This window comes from Bufo gargarizans, chromosome 3 (genome assembly GCF_014858855.1).
Source record: "Bufo gargarizans isolate SCDJY-AF-19 chromosome 3, ASM1485885v1, whole genome shotgun sequence".
In the NCBI taxonomy this organism is placed as follows: Eukaryota; Metazoa; Chordata; class Amphibia; order Anura; family Bufonidae; genus Bufo; species Bufo gargarizans.
The window spans coordinates 301,299,650-301,323,482 of NC_058082.1; the positions used below are offsets into that span (position 1 = coordinate 301,299,650).

Sequence of the window (23,833 nt, forward strand, 5' to 3'; positions counted from 1 at the left end):
TTGTTCCATGCCATGACATTTGCAGTTTATTTACTTTGCCAAAAGTTTTTATTTTTATTTTTTATTAATTCCATTAAATATTAAATGCAATAATAATGGTGTTTTTTCCCCATTATAATTGAACAAGATAAAGTTAATTGGTGACAGCAAAAGAATAGTGCCCCTAGTGGTCAAACAATGCTATTTATGTGTGGAAATATTTGACTTACTACCGTAAATGGCATATAAACAGAACACACTTGTAAGTACCATTGTCAGCAATATAAGTGCTACAGACCATGGAAGTCCAGTTTCTGAAGTATTGTTTGCACAACACTTTTGACTCTTTAAGACACTTTGTATATCACATTCAGGAGATCTGCTCTAACATATGCTTTATTACATTAAAGTAAAATTTGATCCCAACACTAAATTAATATTAGAAAAGATTTAGATAGTCCCTTGTGCTGAGGTCCGATCCTCCATTTAATCAAAAGACATAAGATGAGTAGATGACTTCTAGTTCAATATTGATTTTTTAGGGACATAAAGTTGTTAACTTTGTCCCCATAATTATAAAGTCATTCAACCATGCACCCTGTGTTGTGCACATCTTTGGTGTGAGCTCACATACCCAATTGGGCTTTTACAAAAACAAAAAACTATAATGATAACTTATCAGCTAAAAACCTCATTGAGGCACTATAAAAACTATTGCAAGGGAACAGCCGTGGTATTGGCCATAGCAACCAATTAGATTCAAGCTCTCATTTTTACACTTGGAGTCTGGTTGGATTCTATGGGCAATTCTGCCAATTTTCCTTTGAACACATTTTGAATAATCTCCCCCAATGTTTTTGAAAGGATGTCCAGTTTGTAAACAGTGGAACTAAGATTTCTTGAATAGAGGCATTCCTAAAATATTGATGATATTCACAATTGCTGAAAGCTACAACATCTCCCCTACAACCCTCAATAAAATCTAACTTTTGTTGGCATAATTATAAATTACAATGGAATACATTTTTCAGACCATAAGATGAACTAGGATTTAGAGGAGGAAAATAAGAAAAAATAAAATAAAATTTTCATCAGACCTCAGATCAGACTCTGAATCCTTATCAAACCTCCAAATCAAACCACAGATCAGACCCCCATCAGACACCCAAATCAGACACCCATTCTTCATTAGACCTCAGATGAGACCCCCATTCATTATTAAACCTCAGATCAGACCCCCATCAGATCTCAGATCGGACTCCCAAATAAAAACCCTATTAATTATTAGACCTCCATCAGGGCTTAGATCAGACCCCCATTCATGATTAGACTCAGATCAGACCCCCATTCCCCATCAGACATAAAATAAATGAATGAATTTCTGCTAATAAAAACGCTACAGCCATTGTGAATTCAATTATTCTGAATAGTATGAAACAAGTAAATGGCTATCATGCAGCGGGTAGTGGCTGACAATAAATGATTGGGGCATGGACTATATTTCAGAGTGTATATCTTTATAAAGGTTTATATGAAAGATTACTTTACCATCATCAACTCAATTATTGGGGTCATTAGCTTTGGTGAACAATGCTGCCAAGAAAATTCATAAATCCTCTTTAACAGATTAAAACTGATCAAAGTATCCATTGAAATGCTTTAGGGGGGGGGGGGGGGGGGCCCCCCCAACAATCTTGTTACAGTGGAGCGTGGGTCTCATATTGGCCAATGAACAGATTACATCATGTAAATGCATATTTGTATCCAATAACCATGGACAAGTGTAATCAAATGGAATATCCAAAAAAAGAGAATCATAGATCGCACATCCCCATGCTATGCATTGATCTATAATTGCCTCTCAGCATAATAAATAAATAGTATACAGCCCCCAGATATACATACTGTACATGAGGGATTGGTATACGTTTTGATCAAAATGCATAAGCCCACTCACCATGCCAAGATTGCCTCCTCAAATGGGATCTACTCTAATTTAGCGCGGCACCACCGATGCTGCTGCACTGCACCAGCGGGACCCAGCAGTCAAACAGCACCCCTACTACTAGACAAAGTCACCCTGGCACTGGGTCCCAGCAACCTGCCAGCACAGCAACAATAGTGACCACGCAGTACCGCACAATGTGAACAAATGTCAAAAGCTCACCTTTCCATGTGATCTCAGGAACTCCAACTGAGAACTACAGTAGTAGGAATTTAGTGATTTTAATTTGCAGTAGTTAATAAATTCCGACTAGAAATTTTCAGTTAGGAGTTCCTGAGAGCACATGGAAAGGTGAGCTTTTGACATCTGTTCATATGGTGCAGTACTGTGTGGTTGTCTTATTTGCTGTGGTGGCAGGCTAGTGGAACCCAGTGCCAGGGTGGCTTTGTCCAACAGCAGGGGTGCTTTTTGACTGCTGGGTCCAGCTGCCTTCTGATGTGGTGCTGAAGCGTGGTGGTCACACGTGGTACCGGGCCAAATTAGAGTAGGTCCCACTCGAGGAGGCTACCTTGGCGTGGTGAGTGGGATTATACATTTTGATCAAAATGCATACTAATGCCTCATGTACAGTATGTACATCAGGGGGCTGTATACTATTTATTACACTTTATTATGCAATGTTAATTGTGGGGAGAATACAGTAATAGATCTACGCATAGCATGAGGATGTGCGATCCATGTTTTTCTCTTTTTTTGAGGTAATCAAATGGAAGTTTGACATCTCTAAGGTTGAGTGTCACTACACTGTCCTGGCCCATTTTACATAATGAAGGTACATTGCTATAAAAAGCAAAACAACTGTTGCAAAATGTAGTGGCGCTAAATGTTCAGTACAATAAAGCTACATAATACAGGCAATGACATATTTAGGTGATGTAATATGAGTGAGTGATGAATGGAGTCTCACAGAATGTAAACGCCTGCATTTTCCCCAAGGCAGACTATGAAAATAGTTGATTAATATGAACTCTCTAACTTAGAGTATCTGTTGAAAAGAATGCACATTTTCTTAACTTACTAAATTGCCAAATGTTTGCTTTATGATTGCATTTGTTTAAGGAAGTGAGTTACAATGTTATTTGCACATTGTATTTCACAGACTGCACTACAAGCTGAAACCTACACAAAGATCTCATTTTGAAGGTACGTTTTGCTTTTAATAGGCTTATTACAATGCGTCACAAAAACCTGGAGGGAAGATGTAGAAATCATTTGCATTGATTTTTGTGGAAAATGTACAGATTTATTATCTTACGGCCTACTGTTTACTTAAACATCTGTGGGGAAAAAAATCTTAAAGGGGTTCTCCAACATTGGAAAAAAATTGCCTGAAGGGGGATAATAACGCAATAAAACAGAAGAACTATTTTGCACCTAATAAATCGTCCACAGGTCTTTATTTACTTTGCTGCACTGATGACCTACCAGCTAGTTTAATAGGTAAAAATCTGCTGACAGATGGCCTTAAAGATGCCAGGCCCATAACAACAAATTTTAAAATTTTAGCCAAAATCCTTGTACTACACTACAGATCCTGCCCAATATGGTCGGTCTAAAATTGCACCCTTGCTTAAATGCGAGCTTCTATACGGATACCTTCTTTATAGCTTATATAGTCTAGAACACAGCTTTTCAATCTTTCTACAGGGACGTCACCAGCCAGAAAGATCAGTTGCAAAGGCCCCACCACTGGTCAAAGACTATTTGAAACGTTTTTTAAAAATTCCTTAACGTATATTGCAATTTGTCTCCTAAACCCAGTAGAACATTAAAATTAGCACAATAGGAGCCAGTTATGTTGTTTAACTAGACACGGAAGCTGCTCAAGAACAGCCTTTATAGCATATAATCATATGTTAAAACTTCCTCCCCAGCTGCATCCCACTAACAACTACAGTGCTGCCCATAATTATTCATACCCCTGGCAAATTATGACTTACAGTTACTTTTATTCAACCAGCAAGTAATTTTTTGACGGTAAATGACATAGGTGTCTTCCAAAAGATAATAAGACGATGTACAAGAGGCATTATTGTGGAAAAAAAAAAAAACATTTCTCAGCTTTTATTTACATTTGAGCCAAAAGTGTCCAGTCCAAAATTATTCATACCCTTCTCAATAATCAATAGAAAAGCATTTATTGGCTATTACAGCAATCAAACGCTTCCTATAAATGCAGATCAGCTTTTTGCATGTCTCCACAGGTATTTCTGCCCATTCATCTTTAGCAATGAGCTCCAAATCTTTTTTCAGGTTGGAGGGTCTTCTTGCCATCACCATGATCTTTAGCTCCCTCCACAGTTTCTCAATTGGATTCAAGTCTGGACTCTGGCTGGGCCACTCCAAAACGTTAATGTTGTTGTCTGCTAACCATTTCTTCACCACTTTTGCTGTGTGTTTTGGGTCATTGTCATGCTGAAATGTCCACTGGTGCCCAAGGCCAAGTTTCTCTGCAGACTGCCTGATGTTGTCGTTGAGAAGCCTCATGTATTGCTCTTTTTTTATGATGCCGTTTACTGTCATTAGGTTCCCTGCTCCATTGGCAGAAAAACCCCACCAAAGCATTAAGTTCCCACCACCATGTTTGACAGTGGGGATGGTATTCTTTGGGTTGAAGGCTTCTCCTTATTTACGCCAAATGAAGGAAACATCATTGTGACCAAACAATTCAATTTTTGTTTCATCTGACTATAACACAGAAGACCAGAAGTCTTCTTTGTCCAGATGAGCTTTTGCAAAGGCCAAGCAAGCTTTTGTGTGCCTTATCTGGAGAAGTGGAACCCAGCAGTGTGCAGTGTTCATTGGATTGTCTGCCTTGAGACATTGCCACCAGCAGAGCCCAGATTCACCAGGATGGCCTTGGTGGTGGTCCTTGGATTCTTTTTCAGCTCTCTAACTATCCTCCTGGCCAGCACAGGTGTCACTTTTGGCTTCCGACCACGTCCTCTGAGATTTTCCACAGTGCGGAACATCTTGTATTTTTGCTCAAATGTAAATAAAAGCTGAGAAATGTTTTTTTCCACAATAATGCTTCTTGCACATCGTTTTATTATCTTTTGGGAGACACTTATGTCATTTCCCATCAAAAAATTACTTGCTGGTTGAATAAAAGTAACTTTAAGTCAAAATTTGCCAGGGGTATGAATAATTATGGGCAGCACTGTAGGTGATGCCTCATCGGTTGGGCCCACCTCACAATGAGTATCACTGGTTTAGAAGGACCTGTATCTGAACTGTGCAGAGTATTTCTGTAATTATTAAGACTGGAAAACAGGTTACCAAGAATAATACATTTTTAAATTATTGTCCACTCTCTTGACCAGATATTCTGTCTAGTCACCTAGCTTGTCACGTGTCAGAATGGATACTGATGAGTGACATCCACAATCGTGCCATCTTTGTTTTGATTCCCTGTACAGACATCAGCTAATTAGGGAACTTGTCGGTTCCAATACGCTGCCGTCATTGCGGGCGGCATAGTATAGTGACAGACCCTCTGATTTCAGTGGTTCGTCACTACTGTGACAAAGTTTTACAGAGCTGACTTATCAGACTCATCAAAGAGAGATGAGTTTGATGCTATCGACGCCCTCCCCTGCCTCCGGATGCTGACTGGCATTGCACAACAGGAAAAAAAAAGCTGTCAGTCATAGTCCAGAGTTTTTAGTGAATCAGTTCTGTGTTGTCACAGCAGGGACAGATCACTGAAATCAGTGATGGTGGCATATGGGTTAAGTCTTAGTCCATGTTGCCACTGGGAAGAAGCTTAAAAGCGCTGGCAGGATTCTAAAGAACAAAGAACGTCTAGGTAGAAAATAGCTATTCAATCCCGGCATTATACCTAAAGTTACTGACCAATTAGAAATTTGTTTAAAATTGTAATTCTAACATAACATATTAATAGTGATACAGATGAATAAAACAAGGAAGAAAAAAGTTAGCATTACAAACTTTATCGTGAGGTAAAGTAAATATAAAGAGGACAGAAACAACACTATGGAACTTCGAACTACTATTTCCATAGTCTGCAGATACAGCTATGTCTTTATGTGGTTATAAATGACCTTCCATTGATGGCAATACACAAAAACCATAGACACAGTTCCCTTTTCCATGATATTAGCATTTACAAATAGATGTTCCACTGAGCGTACATTACTGACTGGTACCTCTATGTGCCCTGGAAGACTCACCCTGCAGTACTTGTCCACCTCAGAGGTTAGACACAGGATATTAATATTGCATATTTCTCTTTCCTTGCTAGCCACAACTGCTGAAAAATGTTCATGAGATTATTTGGTTTAACTATTAAAACTGCCTAACTAAATAAGCTGTTTTCTGCTGATAGTAGCAGTCTGCCCACAGAAAGCTGGATCCTTTCCTGCAGTGCTATAGACAGTGGATAAGGAGCTCTTTCAATGATGAAAAAAAGTCATGTTGTAGCCAGGAAAATGCATTCTCTCCTCAGGACTGGAACCTCGGACCACACACAGAGCCACATCATAGCTGCAGCTTCCCCTTTTCTCACACTTATAGCGTATTGGTCACCTCCCTAAAAACGTACATGATGACAGATACTGGTTAACCCTATAAGCCTATAGTAACAAGTACTGAATATTACAGCTTTCTAGAAGTATGTCTACTGGATGCACACCCAAAACCAGAGTCATCAATATTCTATCGCACACGTCAGTCTACATCACCACTAATTTCTTGCATCACGTCATATGCCTAACACATTTTAGAATTTTCTAAATTTGTTTTATGGAGTTACCCCACCAATATTTCTAAGTATAAAGTCTCACATTGAATTGCCTGCTGCAAAGGATCAGAAAAGAACATATTTCTGTGAAGGTTCTCATTCATCCAGGTCGTGGTATATCAGTACTAATAAGTGAAAGCAATTGAACTTGTTGTATTCTCTCTTGAAGACCTCTAGCTAGTTAATGACTGGCTTTCTCAATCAAGAAAGCCAGTCGGATGACTAAAGAACCGTCTTCAAGAGAAAATACAACAAGTCCAGTTGCTCTGACTTATTAGTACTGATAAAATACCATTGTTTAAATCACGAGTTTATGCTATATTTACACGTTTTTTAGAATATTGTGCGTTTTTTTTAAATTCCCCATATCACAATCTATATAAAAAAAAATACTAAAACCCTGCCATTTTCATGATTGCCCCCAAGCCTAAATGTTGAGACTTCCTGTTTTGTCAGCTCATAATCATTGCAGGCAGGAATACAGTGACAGATTATATATACACATATATATATATATATATACACACACACACATACACACACACACTGTAGTTAACACAAACTCCACCATTTACAATAGGTAATGGTCACAGCTTATACACTGAACTTCCCTGCACAATGACCTCTGCACGAGCTTGTATACAAAACTCTCCCATATAAGTCAATGAGGCCCCCTTCTGTCCATTGTGTCTATGGACCATGTAGTCGTTGTGAAGCATAGCTCTAAATGTTCTTAACAACAGCCCAGGCAAGATGTCTGTCTCTATAATCTAGCACTGAGAAATACAATAAAACACTCAGAAAATAGTAACACGTTTTCTAATATCTTTTTATCTGGTTTTAACTGGCAAAACCCAGTAGGGGGACACTTATTTTGTCTGCTCATTGTCAACAGGCCCTTCTTACAAGTAAGGATTGCCCAAAGTGGAGAATCCTTTTAATGTTCAAACTAGGTTACTTCCTTTATGGATGTTTTTGATGTTTTTAGATTTATAATACCTTTTTTATTTATCTTACAGGGTTGCCCCGGATGGTGAACATATGACTGGTTTGCCCAATAGAAAGAAACACAGTCGGCTGAATTTTTTAATTTTTTTGTTGCATATCTTTTTGTATTTTTTTATTTTTCTCAGTTATTTGATTACGTTTCTTACTTGTTAGGTATGACATGTATGATGGATCCTGATAATTTTTATGCTTGCGCTGGGTGACCTAGGTGATATTACCTTGTGGCAGTACTTTAGATGAGGCACTCTGTATATTCCAGTGGATACATACAAGATATATGACTAATTTATTAGACTACGTAATTGGTCACTGTATGTGGGAGGCAGGGAGGATCAATTGGCCTGTATGTTCTGGGTAATGACCAGTTATCCAGCGCATGTGCCTCTTGATATAGGATTGGGTTAGGTGCTCTTTACTGCAGCACCTCCCACTCCTCCTGCTGTTATACCTGCTGGTGTCACGTGAGGCACCATGTGATAGTGACGCGCAGACATGCGCATAGGAACCATATACTTGTCATATGATGCTATGTCCGACCATGTGATCTATCACGTGGTGATCAAGCGCGGAAATGCGCATTGTATTCTCAAGTACGCTATGTAATTATGCCGGCTGATTGTGTTTTTTCAGGTTAGCAGTCTATGTTCCCCACAGGTCGCTACCCTCGACACCTAATGATTATATGCACTAATTATCAATTATAGAGAATGTAGGTTTTATATATATATGAATTTTCACTACTATACAATGGCACGAAAGCACAGAGCACTTTATTACGTATATCATGTATTATGAATTTTTGCCAGCGTTTTGATGTAAATCATGTGAGAATGTTGTTTATGACCACTTAGTAACTAATAATTATGTAAATACACACATACACACACACAAATACAGCATATAACCTTTATTGGCTTAAAGGGGTTTTACAGCTAAAAAAACAAAAACAAAAAAACCTGCTAAGAATGTTGAAAGAAATAAACAAAAGCCATAGCTCATGGATCCACCCACCTCTCCACTCCCATTCTGACACTGTTCAGTCCTCCATTGGTGATCTGCTACAGCAATGATGCAGTGTTCATACACCCCTGGGATGACACATTATCAATGGACCAGATATTAGAGAGTAGTCAGAGAACAGGCAGTGTGAGAACTGGAACAGCAGAGGATCCTTTAAAGGAGTAGGGTTTGTTTTTACACAGCATTCTTAGCAGTTTGAAAAAAAAATAAAAAATTTCACCTGGAAAATCCATTTAATAAACAAATGTATAACTTCACGCATAAAATACATCATGCTTTCGGTACTTTGTCTTACTTGAGGTATTTTACTACCACATTTGTTATTGTAGATGGGAATAAATTCCCCCCGTCTTAATAATCATATTAATTATCTTGAATTAGGATCATAAAAATATAGATAATCAACAACTAATGCTCCTGACTTAACCATATGAAATAAGGAGTTTTGTGGTAGGAAGCAACCTCTATGAATCAGTCACTCACCATAATTGGTAATTTCCTAACCTTCATCCCCATGATAAATTATCATTACTTACACTGAACAAGAATAAAATACAATATGGATGATATATAAAGTGTTGGAAAAATGTAGAGAATTGAGTAATGATTTACCTGCTTTACGATTATGACTGTCAAACAAAGAGAAAGTTCAACCCAAAATAATAAATTAACATGGATTAGAACCTGTATCTGTAGCTTAATTTGTTATGATAATATAGTGGTGATTTGTGTGTTCTGCTCATAATGTAACCATGATATAATTCCTGACACAATTAGCTGTGACCCTGTCTCCCGTCTACCACTAAGCCCCCAAAAATTCCAGCCTCTCTGTGGTTTGGATCTGTCTGTGGCGGTTTAAAGTATGGTTTACTCCCAAGGTTGTTGGCTGGGAATGAATGCAGTAATTATACTTCTTCACTCACCCAAGGAAAATAGATATTTATTCAGCATTAAACCAAGACATGCTGATAAAACAGTATATGTCAATGAATATTCAAGACAGAAACAAACTGATTTATACATGTTGCCATGCTGGGATTTAAAAGAGCTTTTGTGAACATTCAAAGAATTCCACTCTTGATCCGTCCTATATTATTAATAAAAATAACCCTGCATCCCTCTACCAATGGTAGTGATGTTTCTGATTCTATCTAGTGGGTAAAAATGACATGTAATAGATGGCAGAGACCCTTTTGATAAAAAAAATTATGAAATTTTAGGACAGTAGTAAATGGACAGCTTAAACACATGAATATAATTTAGATTGGCTCTATCTACACAAATGAGAATAATTTCCCCGTTACCATTTTATTCTAGTCACTGCTTACACATGCTGCTGTTTAGCAGGCATCCATTACATCTACATGCTTATTACTACCATCACAGTATATTATGTCACATCAAGTCCTGACGTGTAATGGTATATTAATACTTAAAGGCTATGTACACTTTTGGGGGAATTTTTTTTAATTATTGCATTGTACGCATTTTGAGCAATTTTTTTTTCAATTGGTCTTTATTAAAAATATGGAGTTCTTTTCTCTGTACAGAGCTGACATCCTCTAATAGCAAGTCTAAAACAAACACAGATTGTTCTCAGTGGCGTGGTGCACGTGTCAGGGGTCGACTTCCCATACGCATACCGGTCTTATCTCTTGGTATGCTCTAATAGCAGCCTGTGGCTTTTCAGTCAGTTGGGGAGCTGACGGCTCCTTATCTCTACTCTGTGACATTATAAACACTCATTATAGCTCAGTTCTTATCTTACCGATAAGAATTTGGCTTAAATAAGTGTTTAAGACCTCTTAGTAGTTTAGAGATGAGGTTTATTAGATGACTGGCACAAAGTGAAAGTGAAAGTACCACACAGTTAGAAAAACAGTTAACCTTTTGTGACAGAATGGCTGAATATTTTTAATAAAGGCCAGTTGAAAAATTAGTAAAATGTCTCCGAAGGCGTACATAGCCTTTAAGGGATATCATCACCTAAAATCTAGTGCAAGGCCTCCAGTATAAAGAATTAGTGGCTCCCCTTTTCTCCCCCATTCTGATTGTGTAAAAAAAAAAAAAAAAAAAAAAAAAAAAAAAAATGATAACCATACATTCAAATGAGCAACCCTGCCGGAGGAAGAAACCTATAGGTAGCTACCGCGTAAGTCAACTTCCTACCCATAAAAAGAGACTTAAAAACATGATTAGGGATATAAGTGAAACCAGACACCCAGCTGAAGATGGGTTTCGGGGTTATTGCCCCTTATCAGTATAGTGTAAGGTACTGGTTGGCTACATGATATGCCTTGGATGAAGCTTTGGGGGTAGGGATTCTCATTGAAGAGATCAAGCTGAGGTATGGAGTATTACAGACAATACTTCATGGATAAATAGTATGCAAATTAGCTGTCCTCTAGTGCCTTGCCCAGCACTGACAAAAGGCAAGAATCCCAAACAGCTGTCTACAGATGGGTGTCTGATTTGGTTAATATCCCTAGTCATGTTTCAAGACATAGGTCAGACTTAGACTTTCAGTGCATCTAGTTGGCCCTAACAAGAAAGCTTTCTTCCTTCGGGAAGAAATTTAATTTGCATACTGTATACCCATGGAGCATTGCTTGTAATACCTCAGTTGGACGCATGAGAGCGCCTTTGGCAGGCTGGACAGTTATTATTATTAAGGAATGTGCTCAGAATACCATACTAAAAACTATGAAAAGCATGCACCTTTAGTTTAGGGAAATATAGGTGTGTATTTTTTGAGCATTTCATGAATTCTAATTTCATATTAATTTCATTGTAAATTCATAATAATTTCATTTTTTATTGTATTTATAAGTCAAATTCCACGATGAACTAAAATGTATTCATTTCAAGTCACATTACTAATAATATGACATCACTTTTTTGCATGCTCTACTTTATAATCCATAGGGCTTTACAATAAAAAAAAAATAACAATCAATACTTTCATGTGAAGTGACAGATTTCATTCCATATGGGAAAGCAATACTGCACATCTACCTTTATTGCGTATGTGAGAACACTGTTGAGCTATACATTGCCGATTTAAGTTGAGACATTAGGCATTTGTTGATATCTCGTGAATAAAAAAGTCCTAGTACTTGAATTAAAATTGGGTACAGTTTATCTATTCTACTTAATAAGTACTCCTAGCAGCAGGTACAAGTTGATAAATGATTTTTTCATGGATACATTAAAGTAGAGATGTTTTGTTGCAACAGATGTATGTCATTTTTCCAGATAGACAAAGTGAAGCTTGAGTAAACTTGCTATCCTTAATTTAAAATATACATTTTATTCTGGGCTTCAGTCCAGACCACAAAATCTAGCACCACTTCACATAAACAAATGCTGTAGGTCTCCTCTGTCCAAAGTTCAGACATGTCAGAACATCAGAAAGATTGGTGTGTTTTCACGGAACAGTTTTAACAGCAAATTATACAAATGCCTCCTCCTAGTATGAAGTTAACCCCACAGTTAAACATCCTGTACCCAGCCCACCATGAATAGGAGTCTTTTAACATAGCTCTATATCTGCGTGAACAATTTTTTAAATTCACTTTTATAGCACTGACATATTCCACAGAGCTTTACAGACATTATCACTTGCTGTCCCCATAGGGACTCACAATATAAGTTTTCCCTATCAGTATGTCTTTGGAGTGTGGGAGGAAACCGGAGAACATGGAGGAAACTCACGCAAACACGGGGAGAACATACAAACTCCATGCAGATGTTGTCCTTGGTCAGATTTGAACCTAGGACTCCAGTGCTGCAATGCACCAGTAGCACTAAACCTCCAAGCTACCCATAAAGGTTGTTGTTATAAACAGTCTGTCTGGCGTCTGGGAACTGCAACACCAGAATAATAAGCGTGTACTGGAAATTATAGCAAATTATATCGTACAAAGTAATTTCTTGCAAAATTTGAAGCTATACAGAGAATCGCTTTACAGATTTCAGCTGTGTAGGGAACCCAGCACAGTTCACCAGATATATGCCCAAACATATAATTCCATATTATCCTATATTCCATAAAACTGGCACACACAAACATAAAGATGGATTGAACAACCGACCATGACCCCCGGTCTAACTGAAATCACTGACATGCATTCAAAATGTTAAACCCTTAAAAGGGTTCTATACCTTTTTCTTACTGATAATCTATCTTTTGCATAGGTAATCAGCATCTGATTGGCGGAGGTTCGACACCCGGAATCCCCGCTGATCCGCTGTTGGAGAAGGCAGCGGTGCTCACAGTAGTGCTGCAGCCTTCTGCTTCCCTCAGGCCAGTGACGTCACAACTATTTCATGTGGTCTGGGCGCAGCTCATCCCCACTGAAGTAAGCAAGAAGGCCACGAGGCTACAGAGAGCGCCGCTGCCTCAAACAGCTGATTGGCGGTGGTCCCGGGTGTTGAACCCCTGCCAATCAGATGCTGATGACGTATCCAGAGGATAGATCATCAGTAAGAAAAGAGAACCTGTTACCGTAACATGCAGTACAGTCTGCAGGCATCATGTTATAGATAAGGAAGAGATGAGCAGATTGATATATAGTTTTGTGGGAAGAGAGAAGAATAAAAAAAACTTGCAATTTTAAACATTTAAATCTCAGCTTTTTCTTAACTTAAAGGGGTTTTCTGGGATTTTCAAATTGATGGCCTATCCTCAGGATAATCTGCACATCCTAATGCCCAGATACACATCGCCATGGCTGAACTCAAACAATGCAACAGCACTCTGCAATCACAGAATATATCAACTAATGCTATACTGACTATATGAATAAACGTGAGGTACTAAGCAAATATATTTGATCAAAATCATTAGTGACTATCCACCACAGCAAGGTGTCCTCTTATGGATGGGACGGGTTAGTCAGTGTGCATTAGCATGAAGTGACTATCTTTTTTTTTTTTTTTTTTTTCAGGTCTGCATTTGAAGGAGTGGCTGCCTTCATTTTGGTCACGCATTCTGACTAACCCATCTTTCCCACAGACTGATTTCATTTAGTGTAGTATAAAGCTGAAGCCTGCTTTCCCTGTATTCATTTGAGGCCAGCTGGCACAGAGATTGGGCTTACAGAGTTGGTCCAGTGCATTCGTGGACCCTGCCTTCCCTAAATTCATTGGAGGTTGGTTCGCACCAAAAGAGGTAGCATTTAGCTTAGGTTCCTGTTCAAAGAGCACAGTGGCCTCTTCGAACAACTGATGCTGGGATTCGGCACTCCACCAATCTCATATTGATTACCTATCCTGAGAAATTGCCAACAGTATGAAAATCCTGGAAAACCCCTTTAAGACCAAGCCCATGGATCATCAATATTTAAGTTACAGAAAACCCCTTTCAAGGGCATAACTCCCCCATTTTGAAAGTAGTTTCACCTCCTTTGAAATATGTACAGCGCTATGGAATTATTAGCCCTTTAATAATAAATAATAATAATATCATCTTAGTTTTAGCTGAACTTTTAACCCCTTTAGGACCAGTCTATTTCGGGCATTTAGAAAAAGGCATTTTTTCAGGTTTTCCATTCCAAGAGCAATAAAAAATTTATTTTTCCATCAATATGGCCCTACGAGAGCTTGTATGCTTCAATGGCTACATTTTGGGGTACACATAACTCATTGATTTACTCATTAACTTTCTAGTGGAATTTAAAAAACACTGAAAATCAGCCATTGTTGTAGGTGTTGTAAATATAAAGTATGTAATGTAAAGTATGTTTGCCTAGCTTATTCTATGTGTTAATATGATTATGGTAATACCACATTTCTTTTATGTTTTACCATTTTTTGAATCCAATATATCACATAAACATGTTTGTGTCTCCATATTCTAAAACCTATAACTTTTTTATTTTTCAACTGATGGCGCTGTGTGCAGTTTTTTTTTTTGCAGGACAATTTGTACTTTTCATTGGTACCATTTTGCGGCACATACAAATTTATAATTTTACAATATACAAAATAGCAATTTTGGCATTGTCTTTAATTTTAATTTTACTGAATTCACTGTGTGAGTTAAATGACTTGATATATTTGTAGGAAGAAACTCTTCAGAATAAAGCAGCAGTTGGATAAAAATGAAACAAACATGGTGGGTGCACGCAATCCAGACTTCAATCTCAGATCCCATCAGGAAAGTATAGAAGAGATCACAACATGACAACTGAGATGTAGAATAATAGGTGTCTTTATTCACTTGTGTCCATATTAATGCTTTAGTTCCCACCTGGAGCTTTTTTTTTTTTTTTCAAGAACAGGCCCTTTTGGACACAGCAATACCAAACTTGCATAGATTTTTTTAAAAACATTTTTCTACTTTATATATTTGTCTCTCAAGGATGCTTCAACAAGCAATCCTTTGGCCACATACATATTACACTGCGCTACTTACGTAGTACAGTGCATTATGTATGCTAGTTGGTATACTACTGACAGGTATTCTATTAGAATATGCCTCATTCAGAGTCCAATTGGCATTTGTACATGGCAAACCTGGGTGATATTCTTAAGCCTTCCATTCTGCAGTCACTGCAACTATCGACAAACAGCAAACACAGTGGGGTGGTGGATGTGAGATGTAGTGACAAAGGGAGCTCTCTCCCTCTGTCTAACTGCTTAGATGCTGCGGTCATTATTGTTCATGCCAGGATCAGAGCCTGCTCCAATTTCCACCATTGCAGCTGGAGCCCAGCTGTATATTACAGCTAGTCTCCTGCTGGATATGGCGCTTGCAAACCACTGTGCCTGCATCATCCCTGCAATGTAATAATATTTCGAGGTGCACAAAGTAGGGCCTCACCTGGATGTACAGTCACGTCAAGGTGCATGAACGGGCTAAAAATAATGAAGTGCTACAAGACTCATAAGTTGCAATTTTTTAATAAATAATAGCAGTTTTTAACAAGATGCTACTATCCAAATTGACAATTTGAAATACAATTGTGACAATATCACACAGAAACATATGTATCAAGAAATCTTGATCTCTTGAGTACAAAAAAAAAAAGCTACTGTACATCATCATGGGCTTTATCCAAGTGATAGCACAATTACAATGGTGCTGGATGCAATGATTATCATGCTTCCGTACAGCAAGCCTAAATGTACAGAAGCATGAGCTCCAGAGACATGGTGATTTATAATCATATTTAATAAAAGAGACCTCTTAGAAGGGGGGATTTATCAAGACTGGCATTTTCTGCATCGGTCTTGTGCTACCGGAGGATGCACCTAATTTATGATGAGGTGCAGGCCTTGTTGTAAATTAGGCGCATCCTCCGGCAGTCTATTGATGTTACAAGCTTGAAACCTGTTGAGAAATACGGATGACATGTCCCCTTCAGATTCACTGCAGGTGTAGTGTCTTCATCAAGACCTTGCGTGGATCCAAACTCAACAAGGTTTACATATTACCTTGCTTTAATAGGTTAAAGAGGACCTGTCACCTCTCCTGTATTAGTAATTGCTCGCATATCCCATGTAATAATGATTCTGGAGTACGTCCATGTTTTCATATAACTATGTAGTGCCATTTCTGTAGAATTGTAGGCCGACTACATAGGTGGAGCAATTATTGTTCAAATTAAGATATAAAAGTAGCAGATTGTACAGCTTGATAGATAGTCAACATTTTTGTTTTGGAGCTGCATATATAGTTCTGGTCAGCAGAATTATATAAAAGAAGCTGTACAATGGTCATGCTCTCTCATTTAGCACTCTATCTCCGATATAACCTCTGTTCTGTGCCTAAATAACATAACATGTGTAATGCCTTGGAGAAACTGGAAACTTATTTGCTTATTAACTAAATATATCACAATAAAGCGCCTATGCTTAGTATGGAAATGCTGCCCTATCTGAGGGCAACCTAAAGTAATGACAGATACCATGATTCCTTTACTGGGCCACTTACTTTTGTTGGTGCAGTAGGTTTAATAAAATCAGTGTTTATCACTTGTAGTGGAAACAGAGGTTGTAGTCTTCTCAATGCTGTATGCCCTCTGCTATTCTCGATATTCATGAGCAATGGACTCCCCTGCCCACTTGTCAATGATAGCTTTCTTCCATTATTGTACATAAGGAGAAAGCTGTCAATCACTGACAGGTGGGCTGGGGGAGCCTGCTGCTCATGAATATCGAGAAGTTTCTGCAACCAGTTGAATATCGAGGAATATCGAGGACTAGTCTTGGCTCCAGCTGCAGCTAATAGTCTGATTCAGATTTTGTGAAAATTTACTGACACTAACAAAAGTAAATTACCCAGTGATGGAACAAGGGTCTCTACAGCAGATAGGGCAGAATAAACCCGGTGACAGATTGAATCTACACTATCTATGCATATACCTGGCGCTTGTGTACAGTAATTTAAAATAAAGAAATTTGGAAAACTAGAAAGGTGAAAAATAAATAAGTAAAATAAAAACAGTATGAACACAGTCTCATTCCTAAAAAATAAAAATAAAAAGCCAACTATGTGGGACTCTTCACAAAACTAAAATATTAATAAGTAAAAACAATAAAATGTTTATAGGATACTTTGAGTCCTGGGCAAAATTTGAAGGAACTGCAAAAGTTTATAAAAAAATAAAATCTGCCTTTTTTTTTTTAGAAACCATGACACTCTTATTCCTAGGCGGTATTGCAGCTCTGCCCAATTTAATTGATGTGTGCCATACTGCAATACCAGAAAAAGACCATGGACAAAAGTGGCACATTTTCTTCAAAATGAAGAAACTATTTTCAAATCATTGTCCTCTTTAAGTGTATCACATTTAATTTTTAAGGCAATAAAAAAAATATTATAAAAAAAATAAATAAATCACATTTACTGGGGAATAAACAGAAAACTTACCTGTTGCCCTCCTTTTCATTTTTTTTGTTGTACAGCCACTAATTCCCAGGGTCCTCTTCTGCCATCCAATATGGCCACACAACTTCTCAGACTGATACATATTGTGAATCGGTAGCCCAAGACACTTCCTACTTTGTCCAGCCCTGCTCTTTGATTGGCCAGCACTGTTCATGTGAGCAGTGCTGGCCAATCCAAGATCAGCAGGAAGAGTCTTGGACTATCAAATGCAAAGTATACATCAGCCAGTCTGAGAAGCAATGTGACCATCTCTGATGTCAGAACAGCATTCCCGGAATTGACATATCTGCACCTAAAAAGATAAAAAGGAGGGTAAGTGTTTTGCTCGTTCCCCAGTTAATATGATTTTATTTTTGTGGTCAATCCTGAGGTCATTCTTTTGTATTTTCCTTCTTCCTCCACAAGAACTTTTCATTCTTTACCCAGAGAGAATCATTCCAGCTGTCCTTTTTAGACACAGAAGGCAAAGATGAAGTCTCAGACACTTTTTTAATTACAGACAAGTCGGTAAGTCTGTTGATACTTTCATCATTTTGTTCATTAAGAATATCCCAGAAGTCTTTAGAACGATGCGCTAGTTTGATTTTTGCAGGTTCACACTGAGAAGGCATTGGCAGGACAGCAGACCGCTGATTACTCTGGGAAGTAAAAAGATCATCCAGAATAGATGTGTCACCAAGTAAATCGGCAACAGAGTCTCTCTTCACTTTCCCCGGCAGATTTTCTTGTTTGAACAAGTGGTCTTCTTTGACATACTTGATTTCCTTGGAAGAACTTGTACCAGGCTCAGTCACTTTCAAGTCTGTATTATGTAGAGTTAGTTTACTTTCATAGTTGTTACTACTCTTTTCCACAGGCACAGTTAGAGATGATTCAGTATTCCTCCTGTCCTTGAAACTATCCGTTTTTGTCACATTCATTTTATTTATCCGTCCAGAGTTATCACTATTCTTTAAATCTACAGATATGGTAGTCTTATTTGTGTATTCTAGGGATGTAGTTACACATGTCTTTCTTCTTTTCATTTTGATTATGTTCTTTTTGTCCTTAGATTTACTTTCTCTCATTTCATTTTCAGTTAAAGGAACCTGAATTGGGTAAAGATCTTCCACCTCAGAATATCTTTTGGTATAAAATTCTCTAAGCATTGCTTGTCTCACATGTGACTTCACACTGACTAGATAACGAGCAAGCTCTTCCCCAGAAGCCATTTTGAAATATGTCACCATTTGCTCAAAATGTCTCCTACAAAATAAAAAAGAAATCGAAATGTTAATGTTTTCATTGCCCTCTAAATGCAGGAAAATATATTCAGTTTGCATTATACAACTTAGTTACAGATATACAAGTTACAACCGCCATGAAAACGCTCCTTCAGCACAATTACAATGAGATGCAATTGGGTCACTGATTCTAACAGCCAAACAGTCAATGGGGCAGGATTTACTAATCCTGTGTAAGATTTAGACAGAATAAACTTAGACTAGACATTTTAAAGATGCCTCAGATTTATCCCAGTGGCTGATGTAAGATTATACATCTGATACATCTTTGTATGGTCTAGTTAAAGCAGACACCACTTGTCAGCTTTTTTGTGCCAAGCCCAAAATGTTGGTGCAATGTTGGGGTACAGTCACACCAGCCTTCAAAAAGGCATTGACCAAAGTGTCTTTCTCCCCCCTTTTAGTAACATTTATCTATGCATTTTAATTATATCATGCAAGAAGGATGAAGAATGAAAAAAAACGTGTCAAAAAAGCCAAAACTGAAGTAAGACAAGCTGTGAACTTTTACACATGAGGTGGTGTTTTATGAATGTGTGGATTTTTTTTTACTTCTGCTATTCTTTGATCCCAATTAACCTTTCTCCACTTGGGACATACATACAAGCATCATAGTTAACTATCTGTGTGCATGGACTGCCCACTTTCCATTACAAATCAAGAGTCTCAATGTGAAAAGGAATAATACAGGCACATGAAGTTCTTACAAATACTGCAGATCAGTATGTCTATGCTTGTAAACTGGCAAATCACTGCCACATCAGTCTAATAAAACTTGTGTTGGCCACTTAAGTAAAACAGAAGAACACTTGAAAATATTTTGTGATCAAGATGTCTGTCAACAAATATAATCTAAACTTTTGAAAAACACATTTGTAAACTTCTTGCTATACTTTGTTGTGATGCAAGCTGTATTTTTCTTGTAAGAGGTAATTACTCAAAGTGCTTCTCAATGCTAATCTAGACCATATTTCTCTTATGACATGCAAACTTTTTCCTGAACACACATGTGCAAAGTTTTGATTATGTTGAGTGTGAGAACAGCCAGTGCTGACAAGGGGACATCAACCTCCATATTTTTTTCTCCTTTTCTTCTACATTCCATAAAAGTCCACAGCGACAAATCTTCCACCCAACATTTCATTCAAACATAGATCCTATATTCATAAAGGGACCATAGTGGGTTTATATGAACAAACTTAACCACTCCACTATTTTAACACAATAACACAAAGTTTAAACGTTTTAATTCATCCACATTTATATAAAACTAATTGACAGGCAGCTCCAGTCTAAACTGCCATTCATTTTTAGGTGTTAGAAAAAAAAAAAGCAAACATGTCCATCAGAAAATTAAAGAAATGTCTCAAACAGTATGGGGGATATTTATCCCTTGTGTCGGAAAAGTGGCGCTAAAAAGTTGGAGACTTTTTAAGAAATTGTCGCATCTCTCGGCTCCAACAAATTTATGAAATGAAGCCAGACATCTACGGCAGCTCTGAGCTGTCATAGGTTTCTGCTTAGGTGCACAAACTGCTGTAGGATGCACTTAATTTATGACAAGGTGTGTGCCTATTCATAAATTAGGCACATCCTCCAGCAGTGCAGAGGATATTAAGAACAGCGCAGAAAGCACTGGTCTTGATAAATCTCCCCACATGTATAAATCTGAAAGAATATTATTTGTCCACTTTACCACTTTTAGGCAAATTTCACACAGCCAAATCTGATCTGTGAAAAACTGTCAGTAGGACGGCTGTATTTCCCAGACTGACCCAAACTCGCTGCATCATAGAGATTTATGATGCTGCGAGTTCCAACCCAACCATGAGTCTATTGTCTCATACTCAAATGATGCTGAGAGTACAGGACAATAAATCACTCTGCTGCAGTGACTTTGGGTTTAATGAACCACGGTTGGTTCGGAAAGTGCAGTCATCACATTGGCCATTTTTCCCAGACCACATTAGTGTATTTGCGATTAGCCTTACATTTCCAATCTTAAAAAACAGACAGCTATGTCCTCCCAACAAAACACATTTCCTTTAACATGTCAGCTTTCAAGAAACTCTTGTTCACACAAGGAGGTTCTCAAACGTACGCAAATTGCAGGTAAGAACAAAGAAAAAGTAAGGTCTCCTATAAATTAATGGAAGCTTTTATTATAAAAAAAAAAAAAAAAAAAAAAAAATGGACATACAAATACCAAAAAATTACAATTATGTATATTTTTTTTGTTAAATGTATTTGGCTTTTTTGTTATGCTGGTGTGTGGGGAATTACGGTTTCTCAATGAAGAGACAAAGTAGCGTATAGAGACATTTTTCCAGGCAATGCTCCATCTGTAGAAAGCCGTTTTGGGGTTGTTGACCCTAATAAGTAAGGAGGAAAGTATTCGTTTGTTGGAGAAAATGTCTTAGATACAGCTCAGGGGAATGTGGGTACAGTTTCCATTGAAGAGACTTAGCAGTGTATGGAGACTTATATCTCCGGTAATGCAAAATGGGAAAAAGAATACAAATTTCTTCATACCAGCCAAAACTGTGATACATCTGTAGACATGCATTGTCAAGAAATTATAGACATTGGTGAGCATTTACACCACAAAAGTGGCCATCCCATATTTGTGACTTTTCGAGAAAATGAGGAGAGGTTTAGTCGAAGGGGGCAAGGCTTTGCACGGCCTGTCAGATTTACTATAACTTAAGCCAGAAATTGTTGCAAGTTATAGTTGAAGTCTCCACCAACCCCTAGCTGGCATAGACTGCATTCTGATCCATGGACTGCCAGAAATGTGACTCATTTATTAAAAGGCATCTGCCTCTTAATAAATTAGGAGCATCTCAACTCCAATGCAGAGGGATCAAGACTTGTGTATGGGAACACCATCTAGAAAAATGTTCTTCCTCTTTTTTTAGGCAATTGTGCTAATATATATATATATCTATATATATATATATATATATATATATATATATACACACACACAGTACAGACCAAAAGTTTGGACACACCTTCTCATTCAAAGAGTTTTCTTTATTTTCATGACTATGAAAATTGTAGATTCACACTGAAGGCATCAAAACTATGAATTGACACATGTGGAATTATATACATAACAAAAAAGTGTGAAACAACTGAAAATATGTTATATTCTAGGTTCTTCGAAGTAGCCACCTTTTGCTTTCATTACTGCTTTGCACACTCTTGGCATTCTCTTGATGAGCTTCAAGAGGTAGTCACCTGAAATGGTTTTCACTTCACAGGTGTGCCCTGTCAGGTTTAATAAGTGGGATTTCGTGCCTTATAAATGGGGTTGGGACCATCAGTTGCGTTGTGGAGAAGTCAGGTGGATACACAGCTGATAGTCCTACTGAATAGACTGTTAGAATTTGTATTATGGCAAGAAAAAAGCAGCTAAGTAAAATAAAAACTAGTGGCAATCATTACTTTAAGAAATAAAGGTCAGTCAGTGCGAAAAATTGGGAAAACTTTGAAAGTGTCCCCAAGTGCAGTCACAAAAAGCATCAAGCACTACAAAGAAACTAGCTCACATGCGGACTGCCCCAGGAAAGGAAGACCAAGAGTCACCTCTGCTGCGGAGGATAAGTTCATCCGAGTCACCAGCCTTTGAAATCGCAGGTTAACAGCAGCTCAGATTAGAGACCAGGTCAATGCCACACAGAGCTCTAGCAGCAGACACATCTCTAGAACAACTGTTAAGAGGAGACTGTGTGAATCAGGCCTTCATGGTAGAATATCTGCTAGGAAACCACTGCTAAGGACAGGCAACAAGCAGAAGAGACTTGTTTGGGCTAAAGAACACAAGGAATAGACATTAGACCAGTGAAAATCTGTGCTTTGGTCTGATGAGTCAAAATTTGAGATCTTTGGTTCCAACCACCGTGTCTTTGTGCGACGCAGAAAAGGTGAACGGATGGACTCTACATGCCTGGTTCCCACCGTGAAGCATGGAGGAAGAGGTGTGATGGTGTGGGGGTGCTTTGCTGGTGACACTGTTGGGGATTTATTCAAAATTGAAGGCATACTGAACCAGCATGGCTACCACAGCATCTTGCAGTGGCATGCTAATCCATCCGGTTTGCGTTTAGTTGGACCATCATTTATTTTTCAACAGGACAATGACCCCAAACACACCTCCAGGCTGTGTAAGGGCTATTTGACCATGAAGGAGAGTGGTGGGGTGCTGCGCCAGATGACCTGGCCTCCACAATCACCGGACCTGAACCCAATCAAGATTGTTTGGGGTGAGCTGGACCGCAGAGTGAAGGCAAAAGGGCCAACAAGTGCTAAGCATCTCTGGGAACTCCTTCAAGACTGTTGGAAGACCATTTCAGGTGACTACCTCTTAAAGCTCATCAAGAGAATGCCAAGAGTGTGCAAAGTAGTAATGAAAGCAAAAGGTGGCTACTTTGAAGAACCTAAAATATGACATATTTTCAGTTGTTTCACACTTTTTTGTTATGTATATAATTCCACATGTGTTAATTCATACTTTTGATGCCTTCAGTGTGAATCTACAATTTTCATAGTCATGAAAATAAAGAAAACTCTTTAAATGAGAAGGTGTGTCCAAACTTTTGGTCTGTACTGTATATATATATATATATATATATATATATATCATTACAAATTTTCCCAAATGAACCTCATAGATAGTACTAGAAAAGGGGATTTGTATTTTTTGTAGTAATTTTAAGTAGTAAAGACTACTATTATAGTCTGATGGTAGACAAGATTATCAATATAATTCATTTAATGGCATCATTTCCTTTTTTAATTAGAAGGACAGATTTGCAGAAAGAATATTCATTAAGTTATTTGATGTAATATCATGGCTTATCTAAGCACTAATAAAT

At 37.9% G+C, this 23,833-nt stretch overlaps 1 protein-coding gene across 3 annotated transcripts in view; it reads right to left on the minus strand.

The window, feature by feature from the left end:
- Positions 1–15,670: 15,670 nt before the first annotated feature.
- ERCC6L2 (ERCC excision repair 6 like 2) overlaps positions 15,671–23,833 on the minus strand; it is a 163,355-nt gene continuing 155,192 nt past the window's right edge. For all 3 annotated transcript variants that reach the window (XM_044286635.1, XM_044286637.1, XM_044286636.1), the window contains exon 20: positions 15,671–18,915. In XM_044286635.1, coding sequence (XP_044142570.1) covers positions 18,042–18,915 — 874 coding nt within the window. In that variant the 3' untranslated portion in view covers positions 15,671–18,041. The remainder of the gene's footprint in view (positions 18,916–23,833) is intronic.